The sequence below is a fragment of the Oncorhynchus keta genome, chromosome 4, assembly GCF_023373465.1.
Source record: "Oncorhynchus keta strain PuntledgeMale-10-30-2019 chromosome 4, Oket_V2, whole genome shotgun sequence".
NCBI lineage: Eukaryota > Metazoa > Chordata > Actinopteri > Salmoniformes > Salmonidae > Oncorhynchus > Oncorhynchus keta.
Window position 1 is genome coordinate 20,138,589 of NC_068424.1, and position 17,572 is coordinate 20,156,160.

General features: G+C 46.8%; 1 protein-coding gene across 6 annotated transcripts in view; it reads left to right on the forward strand.

Annotated features, from left to right (window-relative positions):
• Positions 1-17,572, forward strand: part of LOC118370518 (histone-lysine N-methyltransferase 2C-like) — a 151,471-nt gene that overhangs the window by 117,562 nt on the left and 16,337 nt on the right. For 4 of the 6 annotated variants that reach the window (XM_035755564.2, XM_035755578.2, XM_035755586.2 and 1 more), the window contains 15 exons: positions 273-419; positions 821-2,758; positions 3,007-3,341; positions 3,745-5,471; positions 6,853-6,967; positions 7,064-7,148; positions 7,259-7,322; positions 7,514-7,746; positions 10,784-12,538; positions 12,714-12,923; positions 13,732-13,896; positions 14,094-14,235; positions 14,444-14,582; positions 14,804-14,982; positions 16,511-16,644. In XM_035755564.2, coding sequence (XP_035611457.2) covers positions 273-419; positions 821-2,758; positions 3,007-3,341; positions 3,745-5,471; positions 6,853-6,967; positions 7,064-7,148; positions 7,259-7,322; positions 7,514-7,746; positions 10,784-12,538; positions 12,714-12,923; positions 13,732-13,896; positions 14,094-14,235; positions 14,444-14,582; positions 14,804-14,982; positions 16,511-16,644 — 7,368 coding nt within the window. The remainder of the gene's footprint in view (positions 1-272; positions 420-820; positions 2,759-3,006; positions 3,342-3,744; positions 5,472-6,852; positions 6,968-7,063; positions 7,149-7,258; positions 7,323-7,513; positions 7,747-10,783; positions 12,539-12,713; positions 12,924-13,731; positions 13,897-14,093; positions 14,236-14,443; positions 14,583-14,803; positions 14,983-16,510; positions 16,645-17,572) is intronic. The other 2 variants (XM_035755569.2, XM_035755594.2) reach the window with 2 other exon arrangements.

Consider the following 17,572-nt stretch of genomic DNA (forward strand, 5'->3'; position numbering starts at 1 on the left):
GAGAAACCCTGGTGTAAGAGAGCAGTGTGCGTTTCTTTGTGTGTACATGTATTTTATGACACCATAATACACCACCATAACAATCAAAGTATCGCATGTCAGGGGAATTGTGAGTGGAAGCAAGGTGGTGAGATTGAACATAACATAACTTGGGGGGGCATGAAACAATTTTTTATATTTAACTTTATATGTGCATGGTTGAGTGAGTCATTTTTAAACAATACATTTGGCGTTCTCATACAGTCTACTAATTCTTAATTTGCATTGAAAAGGGAGAGTTAAATCAGATGTGGGGACCGCTTAAGACGCAGCAGGAAAAGGTCCCAAAAAGCAAAGCCATAAAATCAACAAATAAAGATGTCCTTTTTGGACATTCCAACCAGGCAACTATAGCTGCAGGAGGTGGAAAAATGTCTCTGGTAAGATTCCCAAGGCAAGGCACTGTTCTGGTTTTCGTCTGCCGAGAACCAATAAAGCAAAATTTACGAGGTGTAAGAAAAACAAAATGTAAAGTGGAGTTGTAGGGAGAAAAGCTTGGTTAACTGGTAAAACCTGTCCTTCGCCCTGAAAACACAGTAACAGCCTCCAGAAGCTTTTTTTCATGACCATATTACATACACCCTCACATTGTTCCCTCTTGCATGGCTTAACAACACACGCTAGACCCACTCATATTGAAAAAGTATTAACTTTGTTGTGAGTGAGGGAAAGAGAGCATTATTAGCACCATGTCATCATAAAATTTCAAATTCAACACTTTCAAAAAGGCTTCATTCACTGAAGTGCCTCCCCTCCCCTGCTTTTCTTGTTTCCATGGCAGCAAATGAGACAAAAGAGCAAGCAGCAGGCGAAGATCGAAGCTACTCAAAAGCTGGAGCAGGTTAAAAATGAGCAGCAACAACTCCAGCAGCAGCAACAACAACAGCTGTTTAGCAGTCAGTCATGTGGAGATACAACACCTAATAGTGGGAACCAGAGCCCCATGACACCTCAGCCCAGCAATGGTGGAAAGTCTGGAAACTCATCCCCTCTGCAGCCAATAGTGTCTAAGGATGGCTTCGCAAGACCCCAACTTCCAGTCACGCCCTCCTCCGGGTCACAGGATGACGTGTTCCTCAGACCACAGCTCCTACCTCCGTCGTCGAGGACACCCACCCAGGAGACCTCGTACCCGCAGCATGGACCATCCTCCGAGCCCCAGTCACCACAGATGTACTCCCCGAGTTCCTCCTCAGGCTCCCGGCCATCCTCACCTTGGGACCCCTATGCCAAGATTGTGGGAACCCCGAGACCGCCCCCTGGGGATGGTGGATCCACCACGCCCCAGCAGAACTCTCTGTCAGAGATGCAGGAAAGGGGAGGGAGGCCTTCCCCAGCACACGAGTCCTTTGGCTCGCCCACGTCTGGTAATGCTGACCCTTATGCTAAGATGCCAGATACCCCCAGGCCACCTGACTCGTTTGTGAAACCCATGGGACCCGCCAGGGTGGGCCCTTCAGGACTCGTTGAGCAGCAGCAAAAGCAGCAGGTCAGGCACATGATGAGCCCTCCCTCTGGAGGAGAGGCTTTTGCCAGGATAGGGGGCCACCGAGCTGAGGTCTACCAGCGCATGTCTCACAACCGCATGATCCTCTCGGACCCCTACTCCAGGCCCTTGCTCACTCCCATCCCCGGCAGCAATGAGTCGGGCTCTGTGCCGGTGTTCAAAGCCCCCATGCCTCCCCAGCAGTCCCAGCAAGAGCCCTACGGTGGCCCTATGCCTGGGGTACTTAGACGAGGGCCATCTAATGGCTTTCCCCAAGGACCACAGGCCGACCCCTATGCCCAGCAGCCCCTCACCACCCGTTCGCCCATGGGGGAAGGGTTCCCCAACGAGCCCAGGATGATGCGCCAATCCCAGGAGGGCCATTTCTCTCAACCCATGCCAATGATGAGACACCCTCACAGAAACTCATACGCCCAAGCTCCATCCACCCCGAGACCAGATTATTCCCAGCAGATGCCTGACCCTTACGCCCAACCGCCAGGCACCCCCAGACCTCACTCTGATGGCCATGCCCAACCTCCCGGGACCCCAAGGCCACACTCAGATCCTTCATACCTGCAGAAGCCACCTAGCCTTCATCTAGACCAGTTTCCCCAGCAGCACCCAGCCAATCGCAGACAGTCTCCATCTCACTCCACTGATCCTTATGCCTCCATGCCAGGTACCCCCAGACCAGCCCAAGGGGATAGATTTCCCAAATCCCCTGCTAGTCAAAGGAACATGGACCCCTATGCCCAACAACCTGGTACCCATCGGCCCTCCAATGCCATTCTATACGCACAGCCCCCTGGAACCCCAAGACCACTCCTCACCGACCCTTACTCCCAAGCTTCAGGGACGCCCCGACCAGGAGCTGGTCCTGACGCCTTCAATCGACTAGGCTCCAGACCGATACCCATGTCCCAAATCCCAGCTGACCCCTTCTCCCACCAGTCTCCGGGCAGGATACAGGACACGTTTGCCCATCCAAGTGCCCCAGGCTTTCAGATATCGAAGCACCCGGAAATGTCAGACGAAAGTTTCTCTCTGCCCCAGTCGAATCATCACGGTGGTCAAACGCCGATTCACGACCCCTTTGAACAGGGTCCAATGAAACCTTGTGTTCAAGCTTCAGAAAGGCCAGCCCATGATATCCCCCAGTTGAGCAACACTGTTGCTGCTCAGAACAGCATGCAGCCACACCTGGGAGACACTGAGGAGAAGCTCAGACAGGTATTTGCATTTAGTAGAGACGCAATGACACTTGTCACATGGATAACACTTGAATTGTCATAAATCCTTCTTCTGTTTGCACAGTTATTAGCAGGTGATTAGTCGTTCCCAAGCCAGTATGACAGTGCACGTTAGTGCAAAATGAAATAATTGTTGCTCCTCTCGAAGGACCCCTAAAATACAAATTAATTAATAGCTGCAAGATGCAGGATATGTTTGTTACTTGCTAATGTGTACCCCCCGAGCAGCGCCAGAGACTGCGACAGCTAATCCTGAGGCAGCAGCAACAGAAGACGGCCATCCGACAAGAGAAGGGACTACTACAGGAAGCTGGTGGAGCTACTGGTGCGGTGACCCGTCACTGGTCACAAGAAGATCCCACCCCTCAGAGCCACATGTTTGGCAGACCACCACCCCCTTACCCAGGACCCATGAGGGGCGGCCCCCAAGTTCTCAGGGGTCAAAGGTTCCCTGGTACCTTCCTAGGGGACCAGCGAGGACCCTTCCCCAACGAGGGACAGTTTGCCATACCCGACTTCCCCAGGGACATGGACAACATGGGCTTGAGGCCCCAAGGAATGAGGTTAGTCAAGATTGACAGCATAGGTATACATAAACTCTTGCCCTTGACACTTCTTTTTTTATGGACAAGGCTTTTACCACATTTAAATGCAGCTGTATATTTTCATAATGCAACACATTTGTGGTGTATGAGGTGAGTTTCCCCCTACTATGTAAAGCACTTTGAGTACCTCAGTTGGTAGGAAGACGCTCTATATATCAAATCCAATCCATTATAATTGTCTTAAAGATTGTGTTGCTCCTCGTTAAACATGCATTGTGGAATGAAGTGGCATTTTTAAAGTGCTACTCACTGTAATATTCCTTATTTGTGTGTAGAGAGCAATCATCAGCAATCTATGACATTGTTTTCTGCCTTGTTCATGGATTAACATTTGACAATGTGTTTTTCATCCTTCTCTCAGGTTTGGATTTCCCTCCGGCCAGGAGCAACATTTCCTCAGACCCCCTCAGCAGATGCCCGGCGGGCCCATGATCGATAACATTCCACCCCAGATGAGAAGGTCCCTCTCGGTGGACTTTTCCAGGAGGGGCAACCCCCTGACAGGACTCCCCCAGGACTTCCCTCCACGGGGCCTTACCGTCCAGCAGCACAATATCATGGGTCAGCCGTTCATTGAGCTCCGCCACAGGGCCCCTGAGAACCAGATCAAGAACCCCTTTGGGCATGGACCTCCCGACGTCATGGATCCCTCCAACCACACCCAGAGACCACCCCAGTGCTTCATGGGAGGCCAGGAGATTGGCTTTGCCAGGAACCAGGGACCAAGAACGATGGCTCCCATGATGAGCAGACCTTCCCAGGGATCGGTTGGCCAAATGCAGATGTTGGCTAGTATGGAGAACCTGCACCAGCAGCAGACTGAAGTGCAGATGACCACTGAACAACAACAGCATCCTCCACTGAATAGGTCCCTCAGCCACCCTGTCACTAGTGAGTTACTCAATGCAGAGCCATCAGGTGTGCTCTTGCCTGGGTCTAGCACCGGTCAAACGGAGGAGACTCAGATACCCAGTGGAGACGGAATCGACGAAAACCTGGACGCTGACGACTCTGCAGTGAAGGACCTCGAAGACGTGGAGGTCAAAGACCTGGTTGACCTGAACCTGAACCTCGACCCGGATGATGGCAAAGACCTGGACCTGGGATCCAATGACCTGCACCTCGACGACTTCCTCATGTCTGGGAAGTTTGACCTCATCGCCTACACGGATCCTGAGCTCAACCTGGAAGACAAGAAAGACATGTTCAGTGAAGATCTTGACCTGGGTGACCCCATGGAGGAACACCAACAGGGAGAGACCTCGGACCTCCAGAAAGCCCTGTCGGAGAAGAGGAACGCCAGCGGAGACTGCGCAGCCACTTCGTCCCAGTCCGTAGGGAAATCCGTCAAATCAGACGGCCAAATCAGACGGGAGGCCAACAAATCGAAAGAGACTTTGGACATAGTCAAAATAGAGGAAGCAATCAAAACGGAGGTCAAAGATGGACACATGAAAAACCAGGACCAGCCACTCTGCAGTGGCCGGATGAATGACAACAGAACCATGACTAACCAAGAGGGCGCAGGGCTGTATGAGCAGCCTGGACATACAGTCTCGGCTCCGGTCCTCTCCAACCTTCTGGTCAAAGAGAAACTGGAAAACATTGGGTTAGTCCCAACCGGCTCTCCTCATCAAGGGAACATAGCTGCCCAGCCGAACCAGGCCACTGGGCTACACCCAAACACAGGCATGCAACATGCCCAAGACAACAACAGGCTCAATCCCAGCGTGGCTATGGGACATCGGGTGAACCCTGCGTTGGTTCAGAGCAGGCTTTCAATAGGAAACCCAAACCACATCCTAGGGGGGAACCACAGTTTCGGGGCCTCAGTAAACCAGCAGGTGGAGCTAAACCTAGCCATGGTGGGAGCCAGTCAGCAGCCCACTGCCCATGGCCTGAACCTCCAGGGCCAGCAAGGCTCCTCGCTGGGGCAGGCCGGCCCACAAAACAGGCCTCTGCTGCTGGACGAGCAGCCCCTCCTACTGCAGGACCTGCTGGACCAGGAGAGGCAAGAGCAGCAGCAGCAGAGGCAGATGCAGGCAATGATCCAACAGCGCTCCAGCGACTCCTTCTTCCCCAACATAGGTAAGGACAATAAGCTTGTGACTGCTGTTTTGGTGATCCGTTTAATTGAGTCACACACTACCCCTCTACATGTAGTTATTTCCAGAGTGTAGTCAGAATAGTCCTCTGGGGGTTTTGCAGTCATTTTGCATAATCATCCTTTTTGGTAGATATGTGGAATATGAAGCCATTTTCGTTTGAGACAAATGCTTTTTTAAATATTTCGAAGCAAAAAAAAAGAACAGAATGTTGGACATAATTTTTCTTGACTAAGAGAGACTTTTGGGAGTCTTACTTCACCAGCGTTCCATACATAATTTAGATGTGGCACTCGTGACGGGTGGATTCTTTTAAAATGGCTTAGAAAGAGGTCAAACCTTAAAGTAGAAGTTATTTTTTACAACCAAATCTCTATTTCTGATGTAAATGGCATGTTCTAGAAGTCCCCAGACACCTTTTTTGTGATTTCACTTGTTTTTGAGAAACTTACCCCAAACAGCAAATCACTTCTTCGTTGAATATTATGGGAGTCCTGAAAAACATTAACCATTGCTTCAAGAACACCCAAAAACTACAAATCTCTCAGTATATTGATGCAGGTCTTTAGATGTTGTACACATGAAATTGTGTCATTCTGAACTTTATCCATAACGTTCCATTTCCCCCATACTACACAACGAGATGTCCTGTTTGGGTTAAGTTTCTCAAAAACAAGTGAAATCACAAAAAATGTGTATGGACCCTTCAATAACATGCCATTTACATCAGAAATAGAAATGTGGTTGTAAAAATAAACTTCTCCTTTTAATATAGGCGTTCAAATAATGCCTTTTATTGCATTATTCGGAGTGGCACCACAGGAGACCCCTTGAAACAGTTCTATGGGCAACATGCCGGCATGTACTACTGTTTAAGTGGAAGGATGGGTTTCCTCCTACTTTTAACCATTGAATAAAGAAAGTTATGCAACATCTCAAGCTAAAGAAAATACGCTATTCCGTTAGGGGATCTGCAATTCCATTTTATAATATCTGGCAACCTTTCCTATCCTTTGTAGAAGACATGGATCCAACTAATTTCACAACTCCATAAACCAACCCAAATTTGAATTTGTATCATTATTATTACTATTTTTTAAATATTATTATAAAAATGTTTGTTTTTTAAATAATATATTTATTATTTTACTATTTGATTATGTTACTCATTTTATATCATGTCTGGTGGGGTGTGTTTTATTTAGTAGGGAGCATAGGGCGGTTGGGGTGGGTTTGATTTTGGTAGGATATCTGTGTGTGTTCTGCCCTGTACCTGTTCGTTATCTGTAGAGTCATAAAAAACATGGATTAAGAGGACTTGTCAAGAAATGACTGATACTTTTTAGTTTTGTTTTCTTATTTAGCAGATTTTGATGCCGTCACAGACCCGATCATGAAGGCTAAGATGGTAGCCCTGAAGGGAATCAATAAAGTCATGGCTCAGAACAGCATGGGAATGCCCTCAATAGTCATTAACAGGTAAGGCAAAATCTTCCCCAATGCTAGCTTTGAGTTCTTGTGCTATATCATGTTATTTAATTGAAAGGGTAAAAAATGTTTTCATGTTCCCTAAAGCAATGATCCTCTCAGAATTCAGCATACGCCAGGAGCCCATGGACCAGATGCTGCTGACACTCTGCCTCCACATGTGTTTGGACAGGTAAGCATCGTGAATCAACCACTATTTGTCTGTCTATCAGTCTGCCTGCCAAATGTTTCATATCTTATGCTATAAAAAAAGGCCACATTATCGTTTGATTGTCTTTGCAGGACGGGAAGTTGGCTCCACAGATGGCGAGACCGAACCCCCCAAATTTTCAACCTGGATTTGTCAGTGAGTGGACAACCCAAAGTGTTTCTATTTGCATTTGATTATGACATCCTCATTCATTTTAACCAAAATATTAATCATATACCCATTTGGTCTCTTCCGTATTTCATTTGTTGACGATCATATCCAATCCAGGGTCTATTCGATTTCACTTGTATGGATTTATGTATACAGTTTTGTCTCCCGTCTCTCAGACGATGGCAAGAGGAAGCAGTACGAGGAGTGGCTCAAGGAGACCCAACAGCTCCTGCAGATGCAGCAGAAGTTTCTGGAAGACCAGATTGGGGCCCACAGGAAATCCAAGAAAGCCCTGTCAGCCAAACAGCGGACGGCCAAGAAGGCTGGCCGTGAGTTCCCTAAGGAGGACGTCGAGCAGCTGAAGCATGTGACAGAGCAGCAGAATGTGGTGCAGAAACAGTTGGAGCAGGTAGCAAGGGTTCATTGCAGGCATTCTATGTTTAAGTTTTTTTTTAAATATTGAGATTTGGATTTGAGTTATTTCTTTAGTCTCTTGATTCTACATCTTTACATGGCATTATCTGTAACATAATTGGAAATCCTGAGGCCTTAAATAATGTAAATATGTGAGGTTGTACATGCTGTCTCTATAGAGCTGTCATTTACCTTGGAGAGGTGAGATCTTTCTCTTATCCACATCTTAAGCCACTTGAAACATTTTGTATTTGATTTATTAGGATACCAATCATCCGACGCCAATGGCAATAACTAAAAAGACATTACAGACAAAATACTTTACAATGTACATACTTTCTGAATGCACACATGTATTCAGATCCCTTGACATTTTCCACATTTTTTTACGTTACAACCTTATTCTAAAATGGATTTTAAAATTTTAATAATGTCTCTCAATCTACACACACTACCCCATAATGACAAAGTGAAAACAGGTTTTTAGAAATGTATGGCAAATGTGTGTGTATATATATATATATTTAAAAAAAAAACGTATTTACACAAGTATTCAAACCCTTTGCTATGAGACTCAAAATTGAGGTGCATCCTGTTTCCATTGATCATCCTTGATGTTTCTACAACTTGATTGGAGTCCACCTGTTGTAAATTAAATTGTATGGACATGATTTGGAAAGGCACACACCTGTCTATATAAGTTGCCAAAGTTTACAGTGCATGTCAGAGCAAAAAAAAAGCCATAGGTCGAAGGAATTGTCCGTAGAGCTCAGAGACAAAATTGTCGAGGCACAGATCTGGGGAAGGGTACCAAAAATATTTCTGCAGCATTGAAGGTCCCCAAGAACAAAGTGGCTTCCATCAATCTTAAATGGAAGAAGTTTGGAACCACCAAGACTCTTCGTAGAGCAACCGGGGGAGAAGGGCCTTGGTCAGGGAGGTGACCAAGAACCCTATGGCCACTCTGACAGAGTTCCACTTTGGAGATAGAAGAAAGTTCCAGAAGGACAACCATCTCTGCAGCACTCCACCAATCTTTTTTTCTAGTAGAGTAAAAAGGCTCACCATAGCCCGCTTGGAGTTTCCCAAAAGGCACCTAAAGGACTCAGACCATGAGACACAAAATTCTCTGGTCTGTGTGGATGTTTTTCAGCGGCAGGGACTGGGAGATTAGTCAGGATCGAGGACATGAACGTAAAGTAGAGAGAGATCCTTGATGTAAACCTGCTCCAGAGCGCTCAGGACCTCAGACTGGCGTAAAGGTTCACCTTCCAACAGGACAACGACCCTAAGCACAGAGCCAAGACACCTCATGAGTGGCTTCGGGACAAGTCTCTGAATGTCCTTGAGTGGCTCAGCCAGAGCCCAGACTTGAACAGAACTGAAAATAGCTGTACAGCGACACAATCCAACCAAACAGAGCTTGAGAGGATCTGTAGTGAAGGGAGAAACTCCACAAATACAGGTGTGCCAAGCTTGTAGCGTCATACTCAAGAAGACTCGAGGCTGTAATCACTGCCAAAGGAGCTTCAACAAGGTCTGTATTTCTGTCCCCTCAATTTTGACAATCTTAACCCTCCTCCTCAGCAGCACACAAAGCTTGATTGCTGAAAAATAGCTGCTACTTTTAAATAACTGTTTGGTTTCTTGAGAATCAAGGGAAACATTGAGCTTGAAAACAAACCTTTTGAACTTTTCTTAGCAAAACAATTGGCGCCTTTGCTAATTATTTCCAACTTCCGTGACCTGTTAAATGTGGCGAGGCTGCGAGACAAACACCACAGGAGAACAAAGGCATGATTTATTCTGTGAAGTTAACACACATCCTCCACTCATGCAATATAGAAAAACACAGTTTAGCTTGTTGTTAATCCACCTGGCTTGTCAGATTTCAAAAAAGCTTTTCGGCGAAAGCTATCCAAACGTTTGTGAGGACATCTCTCTCAGCAGATAAAACATTACAAACAGCTAGCAGCAAAGTAGATTGTTTTTCTGACTTTCATAACCAATCAAATGAATCGCTTACCTTTGATCTTCGGATGTTTGCACTCACAAGACTCCCAGTTACACAAATGTACCGTTTGTTCCATAAAGATTATTTTAAAATCCAAAAATCTCCATTTGGTTGGAGCGTTATGTTCAGAAATCTACAGGCTCGAGCGGTCACGACGGGGCAGACAAATTCCAAATAGTATCCGTAAAGTTCGTAGAAACATGTCAAACTTTTTAAAATAATTAATCCTCAGGTTGTTTTTACAATAAATAACAAATAATATTTCAACCGGACCGTAGCTTTTTCAATTGTAGTGAGAGAGAAAATGTCTGCTCCAAGCTGCTCACGCATGCAAAACTCTGCTGGCACCCATCCATCCAATGACGCGATGTGATCTTTCTCGCCTGAAACTATGTCTAAAGACTGTTCACAGCATGTGGAAGCCATAAGGAAAGGAATCTGGTTGATATCCCTTTAAATGGAGGGAAGGCATGCAATGGAACAGGGAGGTTTCAGGAAAAACAGCACTTCCTGGTTGGATTTTCCTCAGGTTTTCGCCTGCAATAACAGACAATATTTTGACCGTTTTGGAAACTTTAGTGTTTTCTATTCTAATCGGACAATTATATGCATATTCTAGATTCTGGGCTTGAGAAATAGGCAGTTTAATTTGGGTACGTTTTTCATCCAAACATCAAAATACTGCCCCCTACACTCAAGAGGTTAAGAGGTTTTGCTATTTACCTGGTATTTACTTCGTAATGGTTCAATCGGATTTCTTGTGGAATCATTGAAACATTTACTGCATCGATACGTATTATATGGAGGTATTTTGAATAAGTAACAGAAAATAGCATTTGATCACTGTTCTTTCTGTGATTGTCAGGTAAATACCAGTTCTAATTGGACTGTATAGAAAAGCAGTGCCTAAAATTGTCTCAATACCATCTTGCACTGTGAAGAATTGGGTGGGATAACCTTCAGTCTGCTCACATTTCTCTTATTGTTTTTTTCCTCTTGTGCTGTTTCTCTCTGGTAGATTCGGAAACAGCAGAAAGACCATGCAGAGCTGATAGAGGAGTACCGTGTCAAGCAGCAACAGCTAAGTCTACAGGCTCCTATGATGCCAGGGATGCCAGCTCATGCTGCCCCTATAATGCCCAGGGGGCCCCCTTTGGGCCAGCCCATGATGGAGCCCATGATGACAATGCAGCCCCACCCCAGCCAGCCTAACCTTGCCCGCATGCCCAACGTGCCAGGGTGGCACCCTGGGGGAGCCCCAGGACTGATGGGAGGCCCGGGTCCAAGAATTCCAGCTCAGATGCCCCCCGCCAGCCCTGCCCAGTTGCACCAGCCCGAGTTACCACCCCAGACCCAACTTCCGCCTCAATCAGCCTCAATGGTGCCCGGCGTAAAAGCCACACCTGCAGGCAAAGGAGCAGGAACCCAGGGAGCCAGCGGAGGTAACGGTGGAAGTGGCAGTAATAGCCTTGCTGTGAAATTTGATGATAACAATCCATTCAGCGAGGGCTTCCAGGAGCGCGAGAGGCGGGACCGCATGAGGGAGCAGCAGGAGAGACAGCGGGTTCAGCTGATGCAGGAGGTAGACAGGCACCGGGCCATGCAGCAGCGGCTGGAGATGGAGCAGCAAGGCCTGGGTATGGGTCCCGCTGGGCTCCCACACGGCCCCGGAGCTACTAACCCCAGTGGGGATAGCCTGGCCCACATGCCATTCTACAATACTGATCTGCCCCAAGACTTCATGCAGCCCTCTAGACCTCAACAACAAGCACCACCACAGCAGGGGCAGCTAGGGCCCATGTTCCCCCAGCAGGGCAACGGGGCCTTCATGCTGGGGGACGAGTGCAGGCCTATGCCCAAGACTGGGGCTTTTGGTGGTCCCGAGATGGGTCCCAATTTCTGTCCCAAAAACCCCATGCTGCAGGGGCTCAACTTCCCCTCGGGACTGCCCCGCCCCGCCAGATTCAGAGGCCCTGGGATGATGCCCCAGAGTGGGGGCCGAGGCGAGGGACAGGGACTTCCGTTCGGAATGGACTCATCCACCCCCCTGCCTCCAAACTACCCCGGCTCAGGCCAGTCCTTGATCCAGCTCTACTCCAACATCATCCCAGAGGAGAAGGTCAAGAAGAAGAGGAACAGGAAGAAGAAGGGAGACTCGGTCGACGACACAGACTCTGTTAAGACCCCGTCCACTCCCCACTCAGACCGCTGCTCCCCGCTGACACCCTCCCGCGGGTCTGACACCTCATCCACCCGTAGCCTCAGCATTCCCTGTGAGCAGGATCTGTCCGATCTTTTCCTCCCAGTGGGGTCCTCTGGTTTGGCCCCCTCCACAGAACTGGAGAGGCAGCTCTCAGGCAGCAGCTTAGCCCAGGGTGGCTGCTCCAGCATGGGCTCTGAGAATGACCGGGCTCCCCTGTTTGACGAAACCCTCCAAATCAAGTTGGAGAGCATAGAGACTGAGTGCAGAAGGGACAAGGCGGCCAACGAGGGGTCGGCCTTGCAGCACGTTCCCCGAGCTGGCGGGACAGTAAAGGTGGAGGAGGGAAGCGAGGGGGGGTTTTCTTCGCCACTCCACGGTGCCAAAGGTGTCGACACAGGGAACGAGCTGCTTAAGCACCTGTTGAAGAACAAGAGCACGCCCCCACCCGGCGCCAATGCCAACCAGACCTTTCCCACACAGCAGATATCCTTTGACAAACTGCGCTCAGAGCAGGAGGACTCATCAGACCGAAAAGCCACTGCCGGGCCGGCCTTCACCGCCAACAACATGGTGAGAAGGGAAAGACCACAGTCACTATAGCATAGGTTACTGCATGTTCTATCTGAAATCGAAATATTGGGGTACAAAATTGGCTAAGCAATTGCTATACAATACTACATTCCTAATGAAAACTCTTTGTTTTGTAATAGTAGCTCACCAACCTTGCCTCGTTGTAATTTTCCAGACTCCCCGGCGCAGTCAGCTGACAGGAAGCACCGAGCTCCTAGAACCCTCGGTGCCGGAACAGGGCAAGAGGAAGCAGCAACGCAACAAACTGATGCATAAAAACGGCGTGGAGAAACCACCATCGCGCTACAAGAGGAGGAAGAAGGAGGAAGAGGAGAAGCCGATTGGTTATTCCAGTGCTGACACTCTGATGACCCAGCTCAAACAGGTACAGATCATAGTAGTCAGCCACCGAACAGTGTTGAATGTGCCGATTAGCTATTGTGTGTTGATAGAATGTGTTGATTGGTCTGGTCATGTTCCCAGTCCGAAACATAAAGAGTTTTATGTAGTACATATTTCCATTTTTTGATTGATGGCATTAAATATTTCACGTGTGTGGTGCCGCTATGTGCAGATTAGCACTCAGGCTGATGATTTTAGAGATGAAAGTTTATCTTTCTCTGCAGTTGCTTAGGTACAAATGTGGGTGTTTATTTTCTGTTAGCACACCTCATAAATCACTCATCTTAATATGTAATTACTTTCATTTAGGTGGAATTAAATGGTCCGTGGATTTTTAAAAATAATCACTCAACATTTATGGAAGGCATAAACCGAATTTTAAATGGGAAAATCTAATACTTAGTTGACTAATAATAAAATAAAGAAATTGTATGTCCTTCAAATTATGATGAGATATACCATGGGTTATGCAGTGGTGAACCTTTCACAGGGGCACAATAAAATGTTTGCCAAAAAATTCCAGAGGCTGCATTTTGTCTAGACTGCCTACGCCTCGACTACACTTTTGATAACCATATAACGTTAGGTTAAAATAACCTCAGTTATTACACCACCCAAAAGGTCATTAATAACAGTCAAATGTTTTCATTCAATTTCTAGAACTAATTTTGATCCTGTTCAGGGCTTACCTCGAAATATAAGCAGTGAGAAAGCCTTTAAAATACAGTACCACGTACAGCGTCCCTTCTGCTCTCACTAACCCTCCTTCCTCTCTTCCTCCACCCCCACAGCAGCTTTCCCTGCTGCCCCTGATAGAGCCCCTGATGGTGGTGAACTTTGCTCACTTTCCCCCCTTCGGCAGCGGGCAGCTGAACGGGGAGAACTGCCTGTCAGGATCCTTTGGCAGCGCTTCGTTGGGCGGCGTGTCAGACTACTACTCCCAGCTCATCTACAAGGTGAGGAGAGATCACTAGTGTATGCACATCCATCCCTTTCCCAGGTGGAGTGTAGAAAAAGGTATAGGATAGGAAAAGGAACATTGTTCCTAGAAAATAAAATAGATAGCCGCACATTTGTTGAATGCTCCTGTATACTAAAACACATTTCCCTAGTTGGATCCAGTTACGATGTTGTGTGATTTGCCATTTTGTAGCGGAACAACTTGAGCAACCCGCCCACCCCTCCAGCATCACTCCCTTCCACGCCGCCCCCTGTGGCGAGGCAGAAGATGGTCAACGGGTTCGCCATGGCCGAGGATCTTACCAAGAAAGCTGCCATCTTGGGTGGCCATGATGGTAAAGTGGGACTCAACATTTTCTAAATCTTCTGCGCCTCTGTCGCACTTCTTTGGAGATGTAATGCTGTAGTAATATTATAGCTAATATTAAATGGTGATCTAAAATTATACATCAAAGTATCACTACTGGGATTGCAATGGAAAAAGACACATTTCTAAGGTCTGAAAATAAAAGGAACAATAAATGTTTTACTTTCTCCCTATAGGCCTAAAAGCCAAGCAGCTATCTACAGCGTTCCGAACAGAAAAAGACCTGCTGGCCCATGCCATCACCCAGGGGCCCAAGACGGTGGACGTCCCCGCTTCGCTCCCCACACCACCCCATAACAACCAGGAGGAACTCAGGTGAGCCTTTGGAGGACTTGCAAATCCACATTTCAATGGGGGTCAGGATAGTTCCTACCTGGTTTGAGCGAGTAACTGTAATTTAGCTTCTGAACGGAGAGTATTAAACAGATTTATACCCTTCTGCACTACTGAGCCGAGCCAAGCTGTACTGCCCTGACCTGGTTATGTGAAGGAGCCCAGTGGTTGAACTAGTTTCCCTGATTCTGTGTACATCCCAGGAGTCAGGACCACTGTGCGGACAGGGACACCCCTGATAGCTTCGTCCCCTCCTCGTCCCCCGAGAGTGTGGTCGGCGTGGAGATCAGCCGCTACCCCGACTTGTCAAATGTCAAGGAGGAGCCCCCCTCCCCTTGCTCCTCCCCTGTAATTCCCATGCTGCCTAGCGCCAGCGGGAAAGGTAAGACTCACAAATACAATTCTCTCCTGACTGAACAAGAGCTACAAAAATCGAATACAATTTTATTCATCAGGTGTGAACGAACAGTGAAATGCTTAATTACCTTCACAACAATCCAGAGAGAAAGAAAATAGAAAAGTACAACACATTAATAGATACACAATGAGTAATGATATCTTGGCAATATATATATACTTAACAAAAATATAAACACAACCATTTCAAAGGTTTTACTGGCAACAACTCTGGTTGACGCGTTCTTGCAGTCAACATGCCAATTGCATACTCCCTCAACTTGAGACATTTGTGGCATGTGACAAAACTGCACATTTTCATGACCCTTATATCATCCCTGGCACAAGTCTACCTGTGTAATGATCATGCTTTTTATTCAGCCTGTTGATATGGATTATCTTGGCAAAGAAGAAATGCTCACTAACAGAGATATAAACAAATTTGTGCACAACATTGGAGAGAAATAAGCTTTTTGTACATATGGAACATTTTAATTCCATCAGTGTACAAGGGGTACCAGTACAGAGTCACTGTGCCAGGGTACTAGGTAGATATGTACATATAACTAGGAATAAAGTGACAGATCGTAAACAGTACAAGCAGTGTATGTGATGAGTCAATGCAAATAGTCCGGGTAGCTATTTAACTAACTATTTATCAGTCTTATGGCTTGGTGGTAGAAGTTGTTCAGGGTCCTGTTGGTTCCAGACTTGTTGCATCCATACCACTGGTCGTGCTGTAGCAGAGAGAACAGTCTATGACTTGGGTGTCTTTGACAATTTTTAGAGCCTTCCTCTGACACTGCCTGGTATAGAGGTCCTAGATGACAGGGAGCTCGGCCCCAGTTATGTACTGGCCTGTATGCACTACCCTCTGTAGCGGTTGGATGTCAAGCAATTGTAATACCAAGCGGTGATTCAGACTGTCAAGATGCTCTCAGTGGTGCAGCTGTAGAATTTTGAGGATCTGAGAGCCCATGCCAAATCTTTTCAGCCTCTTGGGGAAGAGGCGTTGTCATGCCCTCTTCACGACTGTGTTGATGTGTTTGGACCATGATAGGTCCTTAGTGATGTGGACACTGAGGAACTTGAAGCTCTCGACCCTCTCCACTACAGCCCTGTCGATGTGAATGGGGGCGTGCTCTGCCCTCCATTTCTTGTAGTCCACGATTAGCTCCTTTGTCTTGCTGACGTCGAGGGAGAGGTTGTTGTCCTAGTACCACACTGCCAGGTCTTTGACCTCCCTATAGGCTGTCTCATTGGAGTTGGAGTTGTGCTCGGCCACGCAGTCATGGGGGAACAGGGAATACAGGAGGGGATTGAAGCATGCACCCCTGAGGGGCTCCCCATGTTATTTTATAGTTATGTTGAGTCATAAGAAGTTTTTCTTGTTAGTAATGGTAGCCATTATATCGGTAAATATCTTTAATATATCATTCTCAGGCCAGTGTTGTACAAGCATAATTTGTGTTAGTTTCTCTGTAATATTAGATTGTCTGGTTGTTTCCCCTCAGGGACTGAGATTAAGCGAGAGGTCAAGACTGAACCCTCAAGCTCCTTTTTCGGCTCCCAGTTCAGACCGGCTCCCTCCTGCTCCAAAGCTGGCCTGGTATCCATAGCTATCACCTTGAATCCGGTCGCAGCGGAGGTGAGTGGTTAAATGCAATTGTAAACAAGCAATTTTGACGACTATAGTTGCTCTGATCTTAGACTCTAAATAGCAGTAGACATTCTGAAAACATACATACAGTTGAAGTCCGAAGTTTACATACACTTAGGTTGGAGTCATTAAAACTATTTTTTTACCACTCCACAAATTTCTTGTTAACAAACTATAGTTTTGGCAAGTCTGTTAGGACATCTACTTTATACATGACACAAGTCATGTTTCCAACAATTGTTTAGTCAGATTATTTGACTTATAATTCACTGTATTCCAAGTGAGTCAGAAGTTTACATACACTAAGTTGACTGTACCTTTAAACAGCTTGGAAAATTCTGTCATGGCTTTAGAAGGTTCTGAGGCTAATTGACATCATTTGAGTCATTTGGAGGTGTACCTGTGGATATATTTCAAGGACTACCTTCAAACTCAGTGCCTCTTCTTTTGAGTTTCCCATAATGTCAAGTTTGTAGACCTCCACAAGTCTGGTTCATTCTTGGGAGCAATTTCCAAACGCCTGAAGGTATCACGTTCATCTGTACAAACAATAGTACGCAAGTATAAACAACATGGGACCACGCAGCCATCATACTGCTCAGGAAGGAGACGCGTTCTGTCTCCTAGAGATTAACGTACTGTGGTGCAAAAAGTGCAAATCAATCCCAGAATAACAGCAAAGGACCTTGTGAAGATGCTGGAGGAAACGGGTACAAAAGTATCTATATCCACATAACCTGAAAGGCCACTCAGCAAGGAAGAAGCCACTGCTCCAAAACCGCCTTAAAAAAGCCAGACTACGGTTTTCAACTGCATATGGGGACAAAGATTTGGAGAAATGTCCTCTGGTCTGATGAAATAAAACTAGAAATGACCATCATTATGTTTGGAGGAAAAAGGGGGAGGTGGGCAAGCC